This window comes from Opisthocomus hoazin, chromosome 1 (genome assembly GCF_030867145.1).
Source record: "Opisthocomus hoazin isolate bOpiHoa1 chromosome 1, bOpiHoa1.hap1, whole genome shotgun sequence".
Classification (NCBI taxonomy): Eukaryota; Metazoa; Chordata; class Aves; order Opisthocomiformes; family Opisthocomidae; genus Opisthocomus; species Opisthocomus hoazin.
Genome location: NC_134414.1, coordinates 32,510,616 through 32,530,935, shown reverse-complemented (window position 1 = coordinate 32,530,935; position 20,320 = coordinate 32,510,616). Strand labels below are relative to the sequence as shown.

Sequence of the window (20,320 nt, the reverse complement as noted above, 5' to 3'; positions counted from 1 at the left end):
AAGGAGCTTCTAGCGGAGATCAGGCAGAAGAGAAAGGTGCATGGAATGTGGAAAGAGGGACAGGCCACTTGGGAAGAGTACAGAAACGTGGTGAGAGCATGCAGGGATGAGACGAGGAAGGCCAAGGCTCACCTGGAATTGAAGCTGGCAAGGGATGTCAAAAACAACAAGAAGGGCTTCTTCAACTACATCAGCAGCAAAAGGAAGGCTAGGGACAACGTGGGGCCGCTGCTGAATGAGGTGGGTGTCCTGGTGACGGAGGATGCGGAGAAGGCCGAGCTACTGAATGCCTTCTTTGCTTCAGTCTTCAGTGCTAAGACTGGCCCTCAGGAATCCCGGGCCCCGGAGGTAAGAGAAGAAGCCTACAAAGAGGACGACTTTCCCTTGGTCGAGGAGGACTGTGTGAGGGATCGCTTAAGTGATCTGGATGTCCATAAATCCATGGGCCCCAATGGAATGCACCCACGAGTGCTGAGGGAGCTGGCGGATGTCATTGCTGAGCCACTCTCCATCATCTTTGAGAGGTCCTGGAGGACAGGAGAGGTGCCCGAGGACTGGAGAAAGGCCAATGTCACTCCAATCTTCAAAAAGGGCAAGAAGGAGGACCCAGGGAACTACAGGCCGGTCAGCCTCACCTCCATCCCGGGAAAGGTGATGGAGCAGCTTATCCTGGAGGCCATCATGAAGCAAGTGGAAGAAAAGAAGGTTATCAGGAGTAGTCAGCATGGATTCACCAAGGGGAAATCGTGCCTGACCAATCTGATAGCTTTCTACGATGACATGACTGGCTGGGTAGACGAAGGGAGAGCCGTGGATGTTGTCTACCTTGACTTCAGCAAGGCTTTCGACACAGTCTCCCATGATGTCCTCCTAGGGAAGCTGAGGAAGTGTGGGCTGGATGAGTGGTCGGTGAAGTGGATAGAGAACTGGCTGAATGGCAGAACTCAGAGGGTTGTCATCAGCGGTGCTGAGTCTAGTTGGAGGCTGGTGACAAGTGGTGTCCCCCAGGGGTCAGTACTGGGCCCAGTCTTGTTTAACTTCTTCATCAACGACCTGGTTGAAGAGTTAGAATGTACCCTCAGCAAGTTTGCTGACGACACCAAACTGGGAGGTGTGGTAGACACACCGGAAGGCTGTGCTGCCATTCAGCGTGACCTGGATAGGCTGGAAAGCTGGGCAGAGAGGAACCTGATGAGGTTCAACAAGGGCAAGTGCAGGGTCCTGCACCTGGGGAGGAACAACCTCATGCACCAGTACAGGCTTGGGGTGGACCTGCTGGAGAGCAGCTCTGCGGAGAGGGACCTGGGTGTCCTGGTGGACGACAGGTTAACCATGAGCCAGTAGTGTGCCCTGGCTGCCAAGAAAGCCAATGGGATCCTGGGGTGCATCAAGAAGAGTGTGGCCAGCAGGACGAGGGAGGTTCTCCTTCCCCTCTACACTGCCCTGGTGAGGCCTCATCTGGAGTACTGTGTCCAGTTCTGGGCTCCCCAGTTCAAGAAAGATGAAGAGCTACTGGAGAGAGTCCAGTGGAGGGCTACAAGGAAGGTGAGGGGACTGGAGCATCTCCACTACGAGGAGAGGTTGAGGGAACTGGGCTTGTTCAGCCTGAAGAAGAGAAGGCTGCGAGGGGACCTTATAAATGCCTACAAATATCTGAAGGGTGGGTGTCAGGAGGATGGGGCCAAGCTCTTTCCAGTGGTGCCCAGTGACAGGACAAGGGGCAATGGGCACAAACTGAGGCACAGGAAGTTCCGTCTGAACATGAGGAAGAACTTCTTCCCTCCGAGGGTGACGGAGCACTGGAACAGGCTGCCCAGGGAGGTTGTGGAGTCTCCTTCTCTGGAGATATTCAAGACCCGCCTGGACAAGATCCTGTGCAGCCTGCTGTAGGTGACCCTGCTTCGGCAGGGGGGTTGGACTAGATGACCCACAGAGGTCCCTTCCAACCCCTACTATTCTGTGATTCTGTGATTCCATGGTACACACACTCTCCACTCACTCATAAAAGACTGCCCCAGGTTCAGTCTTTGGGCTCTCACGATGCAGTGATGGGAAGTGACTTATCACTGCACTGTTCTCCCCTGTGCCTGTGTGTGAATGGGCTACACACAAATCATCAGCCGCCACCTGCCCTCCCAAGTTACTGCCTGCTGGTCAATGGAGCACAACATGCAGCAGTGCCTTCTTGTCAGAGCCAGCTGCAGGGAGAATTAACTATGGTTATGCTTCCTCAATCCTCTCCCTTTGCGTCTAAGTCAGAGACCAAAACACAAAGAATAATTATTGACTCTAATCTGCAATGCTCAATGCATGAAGTCAATTTCAACACTCCAGTGAACTTTGTTCTTCAATGCATATGTACATACAAAAGTGTATGTACAAACACCTGTCTCCAGTGCTGCATAAAAGGTCATTTGGGCACGGATACTGAGTATAGTCTGGGTGTACAGCAAAAGAGAATAAGAAAGGCAGGGGTAAAAGAGGGAAATCAAAATATTGATTAGGGTTAGGAAACAAAAATAAGAATTAAAAAAATAAAGCAGGAGAAGAAGCATTGCTGCTTCCCACACAGAAGTCTCCACTGCACGAGAACCAAAATCTGCAAGGGACTCATCCTAACCTGCTCAGAGAAGTCCTGGACTTATAGCTCTTATCGTTGCTTAATCCTACATGTCCTGTAGTCAGTTGACCATAAAAGACTATCTGAAGTCTACATAAGGCATCAAAAACGTTTCGTTAGTTTTGACCTCCCTCATCTTAAGTTCTACAGAAAAGATAAGGACGTTAATTTAAATGTTTTTCAGGGCCCTCCTACTTCTATCTGAAATGAGAGGCTTGTGCTAAGGTCTACCACTAGCGAGTACTCAAGATTCACTTGGATGCCTAAAACTCAAACCAACTATCATCAAGAAAAGTGGTCAACTTATACTGCAGATAAGCATAATCCTTCCTAATAATAAGGAAACTGTGTCATTTTGTACGTTCACATGGAAAGGCATAAACCAATAAGAAAACTACATAATTCTGGAAGTATTTAAAAGTGCTTGTGGAAATTCTATGACCCGACTTTTATCAGGCTATTTTGTACTTCAACATCAACTCACAGCAAAGTGACAGGTTTGCACACATCAGCAGAAACCCACTAGAAAAGCAGTATACTGTTGTGCCACACAACTACAACAAAGAGTGTTTTCCCTGAAATTAATGCAGAAATTAATTATTAATTCCCTGAAATTAATTATTTTTGTTACTGTGGACAATCTTCAGAAAGAAAAATGTATTGTAGAAAAGATTCCTCCCAACTGAGTCTATTTTTGCTGTTCCTCTCAACACAGTGGCTTGCAATTATCTAACTGCACTGTATGAAGGCTTTTCTGCTTGGGGGTTTTGGGTTTTTTTGCTACAAAAGATTTCCTCACGGGAAACAATAAGTACTGAATGTTTTACATTGGGAAGTCTAGACTGGCAGTGAATTAACGTAAGATACATTCTATTAAAATACAGAATACAATAGGAAGTCTTTAATTGTTTCTATAGGTTTTATTTCATTTTTATTAGCACAGTAACTAATTACCGACTATATTTCGGGGAATATTTCTACAGATGGCAGAAGCACACAAGTGTAAATAGTCTGGCAATCAAAATGGAAGGTATTCTGTACCAAACTGTACAAACTACAAGTACCAAAACAAGACCAAAATTCTCTCTGACTTACACAAAGGTTTGATTTTATCCCTAACTACTTTGATGGAATGCACAGAAACACTGAACTCTAACACCAGCATTCAGTATTAACAGAACTAAAGCATGCAAGAAGAACAGAAAAAGCTTGGAAAAGATCTTCAGAAAAAGCTGTGGTAATAGCCTGTTTATCTAGTACGACAATTGTTTTTCAGCAGGTCAAAAACTAAAGGCTGTGAAGGATAATCATAATTATATGGCAACAAGCATAAACTGAAACACAGGAGGTTCCTTCTGAACATCAAGAAACACTCTTTTATTGTGAAGGTGACTGAGCACTGGCGTAAATTACCCAGACAGGCTGCGGAGTCTCCATCCTTGGAGATATTCAAAAGCTGTCTGGCATGGTCCTGGGCAATCAGCTCTAGGTGGTCTGGCCTGAGCAGGGCCTTTGGACCAGATGACCCCCAGAGGTCTCTGTCAACCTCAACCCTTCTGTGATTCTGTGGCATTCTAAATGGCACTTTCTTGATCTTCACCTCTCTTCAGACCTTATCTCTTTGTGATCAGGAAATTATGTATACTATTCGGACCTATCTGTTAACATTTAAGACTAAGTATTTGGCAACTGGACACAGCTGTTATAGCTACAGCATCCCAAAAGAAATTTATTATAATAGAGCCTAAGACATGAGGTTTTACTTCAAAAACACTTGGATTTATACATTGCATGGTCAGGCAATCATTGTACCAGCTTCATCACATTGATTGTTTTATGTTGTGCTTATGTGAAGCACATCTAATAAATAAGACAGTCAAACACTTGATGGATCTTTATTAATGATTTCTACCAAACGAATCCCCTAAACTGACTAAGGCTCTAGCTTGAAAAAAAGCCAACTGTGGAGGGATGCGACAGAAATACAGCAAATGCGGGTAGTATAAAGACAGTAAGTAGTAAACAATTTTCCACGGCCTCTTCCAATACAAGAGGTGGAGTTGTTAAATAAAACAAAACCAAAAAGAGCTGGCTTTTCACACAGCATACAGTTAAACCATGCACTTCCCTCCTGAAGGATATGTTGTGAATGCCAAAAATTTATATCAGCTTCACGTATTTGGGTAAGAAAAATCTATCAAGGTCTATTAAATACAAAGACAGTAGCTATGGCTCGGCAAGTCCTTATTAAGTCCACAAACAGGCAAGGAAACTATTCTACAGAAGTATCATGACACAGCCACACAACCTGTATGCTCTTTCCTAAGCACATACTAGTAGTCACTAAGAAAAACAGGGTAGTAAGTTAAATTAATTTTTCATTTGATCCACTACAGCCATTCCTATATTATTATCCCAAAGCTACATTTTTGTACATAAGGACCCCTGAACTTTAGGGAAAGTGAAACAAAATCAAAACATAGATTTAGTATCCTAGTATCCCTCACTATATGACTATTTAAACCAGATATCTATGAACGATGGAATCTTTAAAGGGGTTTACGAGTCTCAAAGTAGAGAATCTAACTCTCAACAAAGGGTGATGAAAATACATTGATGAGACGGTGACACAGGTTCTGGAAAAACATGACAGAACAATTTTTATATCTAGAATGCTAAAGAAAACAAAATACTTCACCTTTAGAGGCCTGCAGACACCTTCTGTGATATGCCCAACTACTTCTTGAATATTTTCTTCCACACCTACAGTCAATGCAAACACATGCAAAGATTATGCAAATATAATTCTCTTTTCTTCAAGACTATAAAACAAATAAACAAATGTAGGAGCTACTCCTCCATAAAAAGCATTATGAACTGCATGTTCTTTTCTCCACAAGACTAGTTTACACCTCCACTGAACTTCAAATCTAGCCATTAAGAAATAGCTGCATGACAAAACAGAGTCCTGGAGAGTCATTACCTTATGCTACGCAATTGCTTCCTAGCACAACATAGTGCCCTGGGGATTTGAGGGAGAAGGAGCAAGGGGAAGAATAAATGATCTAGCAAGAAACTGTCACAATAAGGTTCAGTATTAGCACTTTACGAAATTAAAACAGGACAAAAAAGGCCAATGAGATGCTCAAGGAGCAACTGTACATACCATTTTGAAAGGCCTGAACCCTCAATACACGTGCCTGTCAGTGTTCGGTACTGATGTACTCCTGGCATTCTTACAAATTAAATCACATATGTACCTTCACACTGCTGTGCGCTGCAGCATTAGCAAACGTTTCCTCCCCAGCAGCAATTGAAACTCATCTTTCAGAGAACTACATACAAAAGAGAATATTTCCCTATTTTATCATGGAACACAAATGAATTGTTGCATGGCAACCGGTACTGTCATAAATCAATCAAACTGAAAGCAACAGATCTTCAAGCTCTCACTTCAGTAACAACTCTGAATAGATTTATGAAGACAGCAATACTTTAATTCTAATTTAAAACTTGTCAACAGGAGTTCATCTTCAGATGGGACCCATGCAACGAACAGTAAACAAACCGACTGTGACATGTGATAGAAATCAGGTGACCTGAAGCTATATTTGGCAGATCTTATTTCAGACTAAAAGAGATTACTTCTAAGAGTAAAAATTATGAAAGATCAGAGATCTGTGCCAATGTCTTTTTACACCAAGATACGTGAAAAGCCACATAAGCAGAAACAGCTCAATTCAGTGTGGTGGCTGTAAGAATTTTAGCATACTAAGTTAGCAAGGTAATAAAGATATGTTTATATATTTGAGTATTGATACAAAGGAAGAAAGCAAGATTACAAAGCACAAGATGTATGGTCTGTTATGTAACAGCTAGCTCCCAGATACACCCTAAAAATTTACACATTTTTAGTAGGAACAGTCACACTTTTACTGTTCGGCAACATAACCAGCATCTAGCACATATTTGCAATAATACATCTAGACCAGATTGACTTCACAACAAGTTGTTGGGTATGAAACTTTTAGCTGCAAAAATATACAAGTTCAAACAGCAAAGGACATGGAATCACAATCTTCATATATCACATGCTTGTGTCTTCTCATCTGTTTTCACGTCCAATTAGAATATTTTAGATTCAGAAAACTGTGAAAAGAAATCTTCCAGCACAGCAGGTTATGTAACTGTTGCAAGTATCAGTACGTCACAATAATTAGGGAACAAACAATTCTTAGAGACCCAAAATCACTTTTAGAAAACAGTTCATTACTGAAGAAATGCTGCTGGCTGCCTGCTACACCACACATCATTTTTCTCTGTGCATCTTTCTATAAGGGAGAGATCTTTCTTGGACTTTGGCTTTTGCTCTCCAGCTAGGTTCGTGTAACCCCAAGAAAAATGGGTTTCTACTGCATCTCTTAAACAGAATGCCTGCAATTCTCCATTCCTTTCCAGTGCAAGATCTCTGTAAGACTGGAAGGCTCCTGTTAGCAGAACACCTAAGCTCCGAAGAAGAGAACCAGATGCTTTATGCTTGTCCAGTACAACGCAAAAGAGTTTAGTTTTTCTGAACGTGTTTTCAGTGCTTAAAAATTTTAATAGCATTTTTTGTCAGATTAATGTTTAAACAGTTAACATTTGTAAGCTTAAAATTTAAAAACTTTCAAAAAGCTATTCTTGAATATCTGTGGGCTACATAGTTTGTTCTCTTTAAAGTAAAAACTGGGATGGGAACACTTCTCCAAAAATGTGGCATTCACATAATTTTTCTTCCACTGGGACCAAATCCATCCCTGTCTCACCCATAGCTACATATGTGGCTTTTTTTTTTTTAAGAAGAGAAGGGAAGTTTTCACGTAGCTGAGATTCACCATGTTCTCCATACTCCTGCAGTTACACAGAGCTTATAGGAGAATTTAAACAGAAATCTGAACTCAGAATACAGACTCCTGAATTAAAATAATAAAACCAGTCCCATCTGCAAGAAGCTACTCAAGTTGAAATGAAAGTTAAGACACTTGACATAACTTTAGACCACCAGTTACATGTCTTACCTATAGTAGTTGCTTGGGCTCCTTCTACAGGGAACATAAAAAAATCCAAACAGTTGTGACGGAAGTCTCCAGAAATGCCTATGTTAGATCTAACTTTTGTTGGGAAGATTTGCCCTCTGGAGATGAAAATCTCTATCATTATCTATAACTGCAAATAAACAAAATGCCCACGTTTCAAATGGCTAAGTGAAATTAACTCAATCTCGGCTGCAGCCTGTGCAATCAGACACCTGAAGACCGTAAGATAGCACAGGGAATTCAACTTCAATCTCTCAGTACCATAGACACTGTACTCACCGATTAGCCACTACCTATGTTTATGTAAAGCATATAATATCAAGGTACTTCATAAGGCCGCACTTCGCATAAAAGGTTCTTGTTAAATCCAGTGGTATCCCATTAAGTACTGTTTTGTCTTACAGATCTTATCACATATCCATCCTTGTCATCAAAAACAATTTCCCAAAGATGCAGAGGAATGGTGAACAGACAGCACCTCCCAGGCTTTGTTGCTCCCAGTATGAAGCTCAGAATCCCTCTTTACATTTCTTGAAAACTGTACAACAGTGATGGCAAACTCACTCCCAGAGAAAACATACTTTTGTTTCAGACACAAATCCTGAATCTCATTTATGCTAGTCTCTTGGGGAAAAAAGTTTTGGCCTGGTGATTTTTTTGGAAAATTTTTCCCAAAAACATATTCTTTACATTCTCAAGTAGTTTACCCTGATCTATGGCTGAAATGCTCGAAATGTATCTAATTATGTGGTTATAGCAGCTCAGCCTGACGTCCTGTCAGAAGGCCGAGGGATTTAATAGTTAAATAAAGCACTGCACAAAGAGGTGGGAGAATTTCAGAACAGAATACAGGCCTGGGCAGCAGCAGTAGCCCAGCCTACAGCAGAACCAGAAACAGTAACATCCTCCATGGGGCCAACTTTTCCCGAAGGACTCCCCAGTTGCAGCAGAAGCAGCAGGTAGTCATCTGCAGAGAATTGCCATGTCTTTACCACAAAACCATCATGAGGCCTGCTTTCCTGTCTCCCTGTCCGTAACTAGTATTAAATTCACTTCTATAGTATGCCCTAACCTTAGCTAAAACCCAACAACATTCCTTCAGTTTGATTTACAACAGTTCCTGAACAGCCTCCTTGCTCACAGACCATTAATTGGGAAAGTCAATTAATACTTCCAGCAGTAAGGAAAACGAGAATGCATATTCACTTTAAATCCCAGGGCAGGACTCAGTTAAGACACACAGTCTGAAGAGCTCACCAGATACAGACCAACTGTGGGTTCTTACAAGGATCTTGTTAAACCTGAGTACACATGCCTAATTTATTAAACAAGTCTTTGGCTGAAGCTATGGAGCCAAGTCATACTACAGCTTCTACAGGATAAAGGCCTTTAAAGTAAGGGTCCGATGTACTTAAAACAGAGCAAAGGCGCTGGAGAATAAGAATGAGAATCTGTAGTTCTGTTAATGAAAGAAGAGCTTTGATATTAGAAATCTTCGCATATTTATGAGCAGCCTACTTTGACCTCCATAAACCTACAACGATATTTTACATGACAAGAAAATTCCATATTATTTGTAGCACAGAAGGAAGAGAATTATAGGAAGACTGAATTATATTTTAAAAATTTACTAAACAAATGAGCAAGGCATAACAGGAATCCTCAACATATCAATAAGCAACCCTATGACAATGTTTTCAGAGAGGTAAGTACTCATATATATTCCAGACAATTTCTGAACTCTGAACTACAATCTAAAATGTCCCTTTGTAAATTTAATGTAAATCTATTCTAAGCACAGTAAAATGAAAAGAGTGCATTTTGAAATACTCTTCTTTGTTAAAGGCCTTCTTCTGGCAAAATGCAACCACCAGCTATTCTGAAATTATTTCCAGGAAAATCTAAGCTCACACTCTCGTAAGGAATTTCTTGGGCTGGGCTTCAACCATGCTTTGCCTTATGACAGACTTACTTTCTACCACTTCCCAATTTATGTTTTAAAATCTTCTACTACCTTGAATAGTTACAAGCTTTAACATAGCTTCTAGGTGTTCTTTTTCAGAAGCTGTAGCTTGATGCAGCCAGGCCAGCATGTCTCCTACGTACCTAAATAAAGACAGAAATTTCTGTGTAAATCAGCGGTTTATGGTGTCAGGGATTCAAAGTGCCAACAGGCAAAAGAAGGATTACTTCACATACATTCTTGCTAATACTGTACCTCAGAGGATCGTGGGAGTGCATTTCAATAGGGCGGGGAGTACCTCCCAGACCTCCTCTAGTAAGAGCATCTATAAAGCCACGGACTACAGCACTCCTCCTAGCTGTTCCAAACTCATCCAACGTGTACCTGTTATCGAAACATGAAAATGGGTAAATCTAAACAGTTCACCTTATCACAGTTTACTAGCTCAGCTTTACAGTTAACATGAGGAACCGTTTTTATAGTTCTAGAACACTTGCATCAATACTTCTACCATGAAGCATTCAAAACCATCTGATCTCCTTGACTCCTCTGAACAGACTCTCAAGATAACTTTTCCTCGACCCTCCCATTCCCTTACCTCACACAAATAAATGAAAAATCAGCTTTTCCATTTTTGTACATATAAGCTTGTATTGACAGGTCTAGGACTCCCGCTCACACGTGGTGCAGCTGACTGACAGAAGCAGCAACTTACTGCACTGCAATAACACAAGGCTTTCTCTTTCTTCTGGGCTACCACATGATTAGTAGCAAAAAGGTTATTTTCATCTCATAGTTGTTCACTGGTTTGAATTAAGTGAGTCTTAGTTGGGTATTTAATGGGTGGACAATTACAGCCCAGAGCGCATGATCTCAAACAGCTTGCTGGTAGTAGAGGAGGTACTAAGAACACACACACGGTTCATTTATGCAGCAGGCTACCTTCTTGTTCGGGCTGAAGCACGACACCAAGTGAAGAATGGGAAATGAACACTGCTCTCATCCCTGTTACATCTGCTTAGACACAGGATTTTTGCAAGACACAGAACACTTACATTTTTTTGAGAAAAACGAATTTAAGCATTTTGAGCAAAACACATAAATTACAAAGGAGAAAAAGAAAATATACATGACAGTTTATTTTTGCAATATAACTTAAGAAATGCCAAAGAGTAAGCATGGTGTCACTTGCCAATGACACCCAGCCGCTGAACAGATATAAAAATAGTAATAATAAATAGCAGGTTACTCACTGACTGAAGTTCAATGAGTACTGCATTGACAATTAACAGATGTGGAGAACAAAACACAGAAGAAAATAACGTAGTGTTTCAAATACGTTCCATGTAAAGTTCAATTAGATTTCTATTATGCCATAAAAAGTCCAAGGGAACCTTCAGTTTTGCTTTTTTCAGTCTACATTACTATTTGAGAGAAGGGGAAAAAAGCACACTGAAGAATACGGATATTTCTGTTTATATCTTTTTCTTCATACACTGTACTTGTCTACTTAAGAGAGTAAAATTTAAAAGAAAAAAAGTCTAATTAAAAAAAGGCTTTAATAAACTAATATTTACAAAAAATATGCAATTAAATGCAGGAAAGATCTGGGATCTGCTGACTACCCACAGTTGAGGAGTAGCAGTACTGCAGTGAAAAATCTCAAGTACTTGTAGAAACCAGCTAAGCTTCTTTTTTTTTCCCTCCAATAAACAGCTATATAATAGATCGCTAAAAATACAGCAGTGAAACAGATCTTGTGATCTTGTTATTAACTTTGTAAACAGCATTTAATAATGATAATTTTGTTTTAAAAAGAAAACTACTAATTTTCTTTTGCACTCAGTAGAACAGGGTATTACTATTACAAAATGCTGCATCTAAAAAATTCAGTAATAACTATTATTTACACTAGAAACACAGTATTTACTACTATGTTACTACAAGTGCTCATGTCAGGGAAGAAAACAACATGTGGATTCTTTTCAATCCAGCTTCAATTTTTTCTAAACTCAGTAAAATAATTATCACTGGGGGGAGAGGAAGGAGGTGGAGAAAAAGCTTTGAAAACTGGATTGGAGGATGGAAAAGGAACCCCGCTTTGAGCTATGACCCCATGTATTTTCTATGAAACAGTTTTCCATTTTTCTGTTAGAACCAGGAAGTGGAAACCAAACTGAAATGTGTATGTCAGGTCCCTACTGACTGCAGTTCCCAAAAGTCCATCCATGGTGCAATCTTTCTGCAACCTTAAGTTAACAAGACATAAATCAATATAACAAAACAAGAATTTATAGTTTTGTTTTTAAACTCCTGCCCTTCTCCATCTTACTCAATTTCACTCAGTCAAATCACAATCTTTATCAGATGCAAGGGCAGTGATTTGGAGGAAAAGTGTTTAGTTCACACAGCAGTGCTTATATGCGTAAAACCAACAATAATTTAAAATTACTTTCTTCTGTGACATAAATTTTACATTTTAAACTCAGCAGTTTGTTATTTACTCAAGGTGTACAAAAACATTGGAAGAGAATAATCTAAATCCTGAGGTTTAAAATGTAAAGCATCAATAATGCAATTTTAACAGTACTGCTGTAGTAAGTAGTTAAGTACGACAATCTATGCCGAGAGAGATATGGCTACATCTTCTACAGTAATGTCTACTTTTGCCTTATTGACACAAAAAGAGTCCTACCTACCAAGTTCTGCTTTTGGTAATACTAGTACTGCTGTTTGCCAGACAGACATCAGAATAAAAATAAAGTCTCTTTTGCAGATTCATTTTAAATTGCCAGCTGTGGATTTATACAGAAGGTGGTTTTTTTTTTTTCCATAAATGTTAAGAAAGTAAAACAATGGCTTTATACGAAGTCTGAAAGTAACATAATTTAACAAAATATTTATTACAAAAAATACAAACTGTATCTATAAAGAATTCTATAAAATGTAGTGAACACAGTTGCGACTGATCCTTTGCAGCTGTGCAAGAGGGCCTGGAGGAGAGAAAGCAAGAAAGGACCCTGCAGTCCCCAGCTATGGCCTGATGTACTGCAACGCACCGCATGCAACAGCTGGGGAGGTCGAGTAACACCACCCCTCCCTCACATTAACCAGCAGAACTGACTGAGCCTGTCGAGATGTGCATCCTCTCTCATACAGACAGAATTTTTAAGGTCCGCTTGCACTATGCATTTTCCCCGTGAAGAGCTCCACAGAGATGTACAGTGTCGCATACCTACACCTTCGCACATTCAACACTCCTAAAGACAAGGCTAGCCTTTGAAAGACTGCCTAGCACTCTGCTGTCCTGGATGCCTGTGGCTAAGAGTAGTTTGCAACAGTGGCAAAATGTAATGAAGGCATTTTTCAAAAAAACCCTAAAAAGCAAAGAAGTTTAAGTACCACCTCTCCAGGCATGGTCACCCCACTAAAAACAGTTCCTGCAGTGCCACCTCGTGGTTACGTTGTCTAAGTACACTAAGCTACTAAGTACCACTTCATTTACGTTCAGTCCCTGCAGCAAATTATGAACGAGAACTAAACAGTAATATATTTTGTAGCACATATTTTAAATATATGTTAAAAAGTATCCCTGTGCTTTTGAGACCCATATGTAGTAGACAGTTTTAAATAGATAACTGTACAACTTATAACGGAAGACATTCTTACTACCAGAAGCACTTCAGTAGAAGCTAATTAGCCTTTATCAACTTTTTACTGTGAGAATTTAAATGAGACAATCACATGCTTTGGACGGTATTTTTTTTCTTCTGAAAAACCCTACAAAGAGAGCAGCAGAAATTCACAATTCATTCTGATTAAAATAAAAACAGTCTGACATTTTACTTTAATTAGAAACCAGTAAGTTAGAAAAAGTGGACTGACATTTACTGTACCATTATTATGTCAAAAAGACTTCGGAAACGTAAAGAAGTTGAAATACGATTTTTTAATTATTTTTTTTTTTAAATCTGGCACAGGACCAAATTGCCACCATCCTTGGCACTGTAACTCATGCCCATTTTTAAATTTTATAGACTGGAAATACTCTGTTGAAAAGAATCATGAACATATACTTACTTATACAGGACAGGTCTATCTTGTAAGGCTTCCATCGCTTGAGCGAGAACTGGAGAAATGTCACATGATTCTTGTGTCAAAGTCCTGCATTCATCTATAAAATATCAACACACATAAAAGTGCATTCTTTACACTGTAACACCTTTTATAAGAAGCTGTCAAACAAGAAAATGAGTTAAAAACTCAAAGGGTTTTGAACTGAAGGCTTCAGAATATGCTACCTGGCCTAGTCCATGTTAACGTAATTAAATTGCCCCATAAGCAGTACTTCACTGTAAAATGGATGTCCTTCACAAATTTCAACAATAATAAAAATTAAAGGAAGCTTAGTATCTGTTTGTGCCCAAATACAAATGTTAAATCATTCAACCATCAGAATTCTGTCAAGCTCCTTTTAACTGTTTACCACATTCCAGGTAAACTATTCATAAAAAAGGGAGCAAGTATTTAAGCAAGCTGTGGATTTGTTTTGTTGTTTGTTTTTTTCTTCTTACTTTAATCAATTTAACTATATAATCTTGTATATGCCATGCAAGAAAGTGGAAATCATATACACCAAATCACACATCGGCATAAAAATTATAAATTTTCATTAAGGCGAAACCACAACCATTATTCGAGGTTTCAGCATCCACTGAAGAAGAGCTAACGAATATAGTATCACACTGTACCAGCTTTTTTTCACAAATCTTCCTGCCAGTGTCTTAGGAGAAGAGAGAAGTAATAAACAAGCATCTCCATTTTACACTACCAAGATGCCACACCAAACACTTGACACTTGGATCCAGAGTACACATGAAAAAAATAATTGCCTGCTATCATTCAAAAGAGCATCCTGATAAAGTAAAGCTGGGGTTTTTTTTTTCTTTTTTGAAGGTAGTAAGCCAGCCACTAAACTAGATCTTGCTACCAAATTGTCAAAAACAACAACTTCCCTGTAACCTGCAAGAACATGAAACACCATGCACTTAACAATTTGCTTAGACTACCAATCTGTAGTTGTAGTTCTCTGTGGAAAGTCACCTAAAAATATAAATAAATAATACACTTTTACAAACAGAGATGAGACTGGCCCAGAAAAGGAGAGAATCTCTAACAAATTTTTTACTAAGAAGGAAACCCAAAGTCTTGTTAATGAATCTTGGAAAGGGTTTTTTTCTGAGTTCAATCCACATCAAGGAATTAAAGGAATCATCATAATAATATTCATAAACATAAAAACATTCTCAGTCCTACTTTGAGTCCATCTGTAAAGTCGTTCATAAGATGTCTCTTGCAGTAAAGCCATCTGTTCCATAATTTCCAAGCTACAAGACAAAAAGATATTCTTTGCAAAAACTACTTTAGGTAGTACTAGCAAAGACATGTATAAATCAAACACACCATTATTCAAATAATGAAAATTTTAAAATATATTACTATTGTTTGTTTTTTTGTAAAACACTCTGTATAGTCATGTAACGTAAAGAATGAGACCTTGCTGTGACTTCTGCTTTTAACTAGTAAATGGTTATCTTGCACTCATTTAAGTAGCACTCACCCTGCCCTTTGCTGATTTGTCCGGAGAAGAATCTTGACATCATTGTGTATTTGCTTTACTCTTCCCAAAGCCTTGAAAAAATCCTAAACCAATTTAAAAAACAAACAAACAAAAAAGCAGTGTTTAAAAGCAGTAGCTTCTCATTCAAATCTCCAGCACTCTGTACTCCCCACTTCAATGCCTTAATTATCTTCCTTGCAGGTCTGTGTTCCAAGTGCTGCTTTTAAAAGACAAGCCCCCCTCTGCCACCTCAGGATTTTTTTCTTTCCCATTGCACCACGCCTTTCTTCCACCAAAACAAAAAAAAATTAAGAACACACATGTGTTTTTAACCTGTCTTTTATGTAGCATGTGTGTGTTTTATACTTATTAGTTAACACTTTGGGGAGATTGTGAGGACATTACTATGCATTCCATCATCTTCTCTTCATTAACGTTAGCAACTAAAAAGCAAACTGAAACATTATAAAATACAATGATTACAGGTTGATATTTCTTGTTTTCATACAATGGGGTAACAATTTCTAAGAGAAATCAAACATTTGCAATAGACTACACCAAGGGCTTTCCAGGACAATCTTTCCCCCTTGAACAACCCAGCAGCAACAGTGAAGAAAAAAAAACAACCCAAACTAGTAGACACAGACATGCCACTAAAAGGGTTATTTTGTTACTGTTTTAGAGAGCAAATGGAAATCCACTAACATTTTCAAACACATGTCTTACTACAAAGTCATCTTTCAAACATCATGGAGGAGGCCTGCTAATTGAGATATAACTGTTTGTTATATCTTTTGTGAGTTGAACACAGTTGCCTCAGGAAAACAAGAGTTTCATTCTGGTTCAAGCCACAGAAAAATATACATATTCTAAGTGAAGAAGGACAACGGTTTAACCTACTGCCCTGCATCAACTGTGTTGCAGATCATGTTTATAAAAACCCAAATCACTCTTCCTTCAGAAAAAAAGCATTAAAAAATTGCCAAAACAGAAGCCTGACTAAAAATGTTTTAAGCACAGTGGCTGATTCTATCATAGGGGAAAAGCACACACATGATTTTACTGAAGTCTGCCATTTCAGTAGCACAATTGCGATTATACCTCCGTCACTTCTGCACATTTTTGAGACAGATCAAAGTATCAAAAGGACTAATCCTCGTTCTGCTGTGAATCAAGCACTGAATAAAAGGCACAGCATTGCTGCCATTGTTCCCTGGAACACGTGCTTTTTAGAAACGAGAATGTTCTTTCATGGCAATAGTTGGTACAAAGACATACAGCAATTACTCAAGTGCACAATCTTTTAACACATTCCATTTATGCTTTCATTAGCACTGTTTATGGTTATCTGTTCCATGTCTTTAATAATGCTTTAACTGCAAACAGGATGCCTGTGGTAATGAGATAGTATGTCTCAGCAGGTAGTCTACATTCAAGCGAAGGTTTCTATGCAACTACAATAATAAAAATCTATTTAGCATACTCATTTCTCTCATTATTCAGTTTGCTTTTACTGCAGAACAATGTGCCTACTTATTCAAACCATAAACATATTCAAAAACTCATTTTGGAAGGTGGCTAAAAGTGAATCAGCACCTAGTATCTTCATCAACTAAACAATAATGAGGAGTCTCAGCTCACACTGTTTCAAGTCACTGAGTATCTACATACACCCATACGCAAAATGCACACACACATGCAAGTCCTCTGTATTACTGAAGCGCTGCAAATTTCTCATTTGCTTTCTTTGAGTGTGATAAACTTTTAAAACATCTTCACTTACAATGCAGATTTCATAAAAATCTTTTTGAAGTGTAGAACCACATGATAGCTCATTTGTGGCTTAAACTCATTACACAAACTAGAATTTAATGTTGGTTTTCCTTCTTACTACTTGAATCTTTCATCACACATTTCAAACTCATCAGAAATGCACCATTTTGTTAAAAGGTAGATTCTTCCATAAAAAATTAAATTACAAATTGATAATAAGTTCTTACATACAATTCAGCTAGGGCGCTTCTACATTTTAGCTCAGCAGAAAGCTTTTAATGTTCATTGAGTTACCTCAGTAATTGGCTCATCTTTTGTGCCTCGAAGGAGGTTCATTTCATCCGGCGTCAGCTGGAATTTTGCTATGAATGCATCTGCAACTTGTGCTTTCATTTCTAGTCTCTGACTGTAATAAAACAAAGACGACATTACCTTTTTATGCTTATCTCAGATTTATTTTGCATATTCACACTTTTGCAAATATAATTAGCATTAGAAATCGATGTTATTGAATTCTCCTAGTACATTCTTCCCATCAAACACTTGAGTTGCATCTTCACATACAATTTCTATTAAGTTTACATAGATTACTGAGTCAAGACAACATAAAGGTAAGTTAGCACCTTTGAAAACCAGTAAATTCTTTTAAAAAATGCTCCTTTAGTATTGTATCACAAGTTATATAATCCAGATACTCTGTGCTTGTACTTTGTAATGCTTGCAGTTATTTCCTTTCAAATTCATCAAGCAAAGAATAAGGTTTCAGCTCATGTTTTCAGAGACACAAAAAGCTGTAGCACACAAAATGGGAAAATGATCATTAGATTAATCTCCTTTTCTGTAGAACAGATCCATTTCTTTTTAACAACATACAGTTGGAATACAAATTTACTAATCTCACAAGCAATCAAAATGTAATGGCTAATTCTGTTGTTGATTACCTTCCCTGAAATAAACACAGCAGGGATGTAATAGGCAAACGCCATCTCGTGGGCAGCATCTTTATGCACAGGTTTTGTCCCACACCTTACAACCACAGAAGGACCCACATGAATATGTATTTATTCCACAAGAAGGGACTGGAATTCTTGTAGCAATGGAAAAATTGCTCAAACTGTGGTTTGAGCACACAGCACTCCAGGAAACAAAGACTACTTTTTCAGGACATTGAGAAGGCACTAATTAGTTATTTGTAGAATAACAAGCCTCTATTAGTTTAAGACCATTTCAGCTTCCAATGCAATTACTGCAAGATAAATACACTGTTATTAAGGGTGGTAAGACAGGCAAGTACACTTCTAACACTGACTGCAATAATTCAATTTCCTTGCAAGAACGAAGCTTGAAAAGCAAGCTTTTATTTATTTACTCCTTCTCTACTATCCAACTAGTGTCTGGACTTCATTCAGCTGAAGAAGCACGGAAAACTGGCTTCCCTTCTGTAGACACGGATGACCTTTCCATGCGTCAGCTCCACAAGCTCTTTTATAAATTAGATAAAATGCTTTGCAACTGTCAGTGCTTTCGCATACTGACCAGAGAGAATGAAGGGAATATGGAACCCAACAGTGTTTTAACAGTAAAATTTATGAAAATCAAAGGGGAAAGCAACCCAGTACTTACAAATTGCAAGGGAGACATCTAAACAAAAAGGAAAACCCAAAACTCATATGCTCTAATACCACATCTTTAATTGATAAGTCAGGTTTCCCCAGGGTCCTATGCAGACATGGCTGTTTTGCCCTCACATTGACAGTCTTGCAATGCTTAAAATCAATCTGTCTATTTAATTTTCTCTAAGCAAACTCTACAGTTGCAAATTCAGGGTCTCTATGAAGCTGACTCTTTCTCAGGGAAGGAACAAGAGTGATGAAGGATGATTTTGGCCAACTAAACAGGCAATGACAGCAGATGCATCCATGAAAAAATACAGCACTTTTCAAGCTATCTTGGTGGTAGCTCACTGCAAGTGAGGAAAAGCACGGAAGAAGTCTAAAAAGGGAAGGCTTAAGAGTGCATAAATCGCTTGGAAACAAGAAAATCCAGTTACAGGAAGACAAGAAAGGTATTTATTTGGAAGAGAGGAAAGACTGAGAAGCATCATGATAGTCTGGTAGCGAGGTGGAGTTGATTGTCTAGCACAAGGAATGGGGCATGGGGAAAGAGAGATACAAGAGAAAATGGAAAGTACCAAAATAGTCCAGGGGCAGAGAGGGGAGATGTGTGAGGTGATGGATCTGAAGGGATTGAAGCTGCCCCATCTTTTCTTTGGATAACTTTATCTAAATCTCTCATACGAGGGTGAGGACACGCAAGACTATCTTCAAACCTAAACAGACCGGCACTGTTTTCCAGCCCCACTAATATGCTTTTCTGACACAGAAAGGGTAGTAGACCTCAACACAGCGTAAGGAGAATGGAAAAATACAATTTTGAACACATTCAGTAAATTTTCAGCAGAAAGATTAGGCAATAAAGTATGAAGAGAGGAAGCCATGGTATAACTTCAGCTTGAGACAGAGAAAAAAACCACCAAGAGGTGTCTACAAAATATACTTACAAGAATTAACAGACAGGAGGATACTAACAAAAGTGTATTTTTAATGACATATTAGGCTTCTGAGAGATTTTCTGATGATAACTACGTCATTCCCACAACACAGATGAAAGATGGATAGGTCTGCTCTGTAGCAATATATTCCATCATTGCAATGATGCCTGAGCCATGCTGCTCAGGCTGCCTCAGCCACCCCTGCTCATCCCTGCCCTGTACTGCCTCTCCCACTGCGCAGGAACCGTTGTTTATAGTATCATGTAGTGAACCAGATCAGCGAACAAATAAGGCAAGAAAAAGCCCTAAGTTTTAATTTTAATTACTTTTTTGGTCAGAGGTTACATGTAGTCTCTAATTCAGTTTACTGTAGTCCTGTTCTAAAGGACTGTGGGGTACTAAGTTCCGCACAGGCACAGCCCCTGCACTAAGGGCTGTGCCAGCACAGTGAGCTGCCAGACATAAGGGGGTAGTGACTACTTAGTTCACTGCTGCATGAAATCACTCATGAAAGCCACACTTCAGCACTCTTCTGGGGTATAAAAAGAGGTCACTTCAGCAGTCAATCACTAGTACTACTACAACTAATAAAAAAAAAGTAAGACTCTCTCCTCTCAACCCACCCCAAAAAAACTAGAGGCATATGATGTAGCTGCTCAAATTGAAAATCAGCCAAGGACACTTAAAATTTCACCAAATGATGGTGCTTTCAACAGCA

General features: G+C 39.1%; 1 protein-coding gene across 1 annotated transcript in view; it reads right to left on the bottom strand.

Annotated features, from left to right (window-relative positions):
• COG6 (component of oligomeric golgi complex 6) overlaps positions 1–20,320 on the bottom strand; it is a 64,641-nt gene that overhangs the window by 28,875 nt on the left and 15,446 nt on the right. Inside the window, exons 5-11 of the mRNA XM_075420875.1 lie at positions 17,346–17,457; positions 15,279–15,361; positions 14,975–15,045; positions 13,739–13,832; positions 9,914–10,042; positions 9,710–9,801; positions 5,319–5,383 (exon numbers count right to left, since the gene is read on the bottom strand). Coding sequence (XP_075276990.1) covers positions 5,319–5,383; positions 9,710–9,801; positions 9,914–10,042; positions 13,739–13,832; positions 14,975–15,045; positions 15,279–15,361; positions 17,346–17,457 — 646 coding nt within the window. The remainder of the gene's footprint in view (positions 1–5,318; positions 5,384–9,709; positions 9,802–9,913; positions 10,043–13,738; positions 13,833–14,974; positions 15,046–15,278; positions 15,362–17,345; positions 17,458–20,320) is intronic.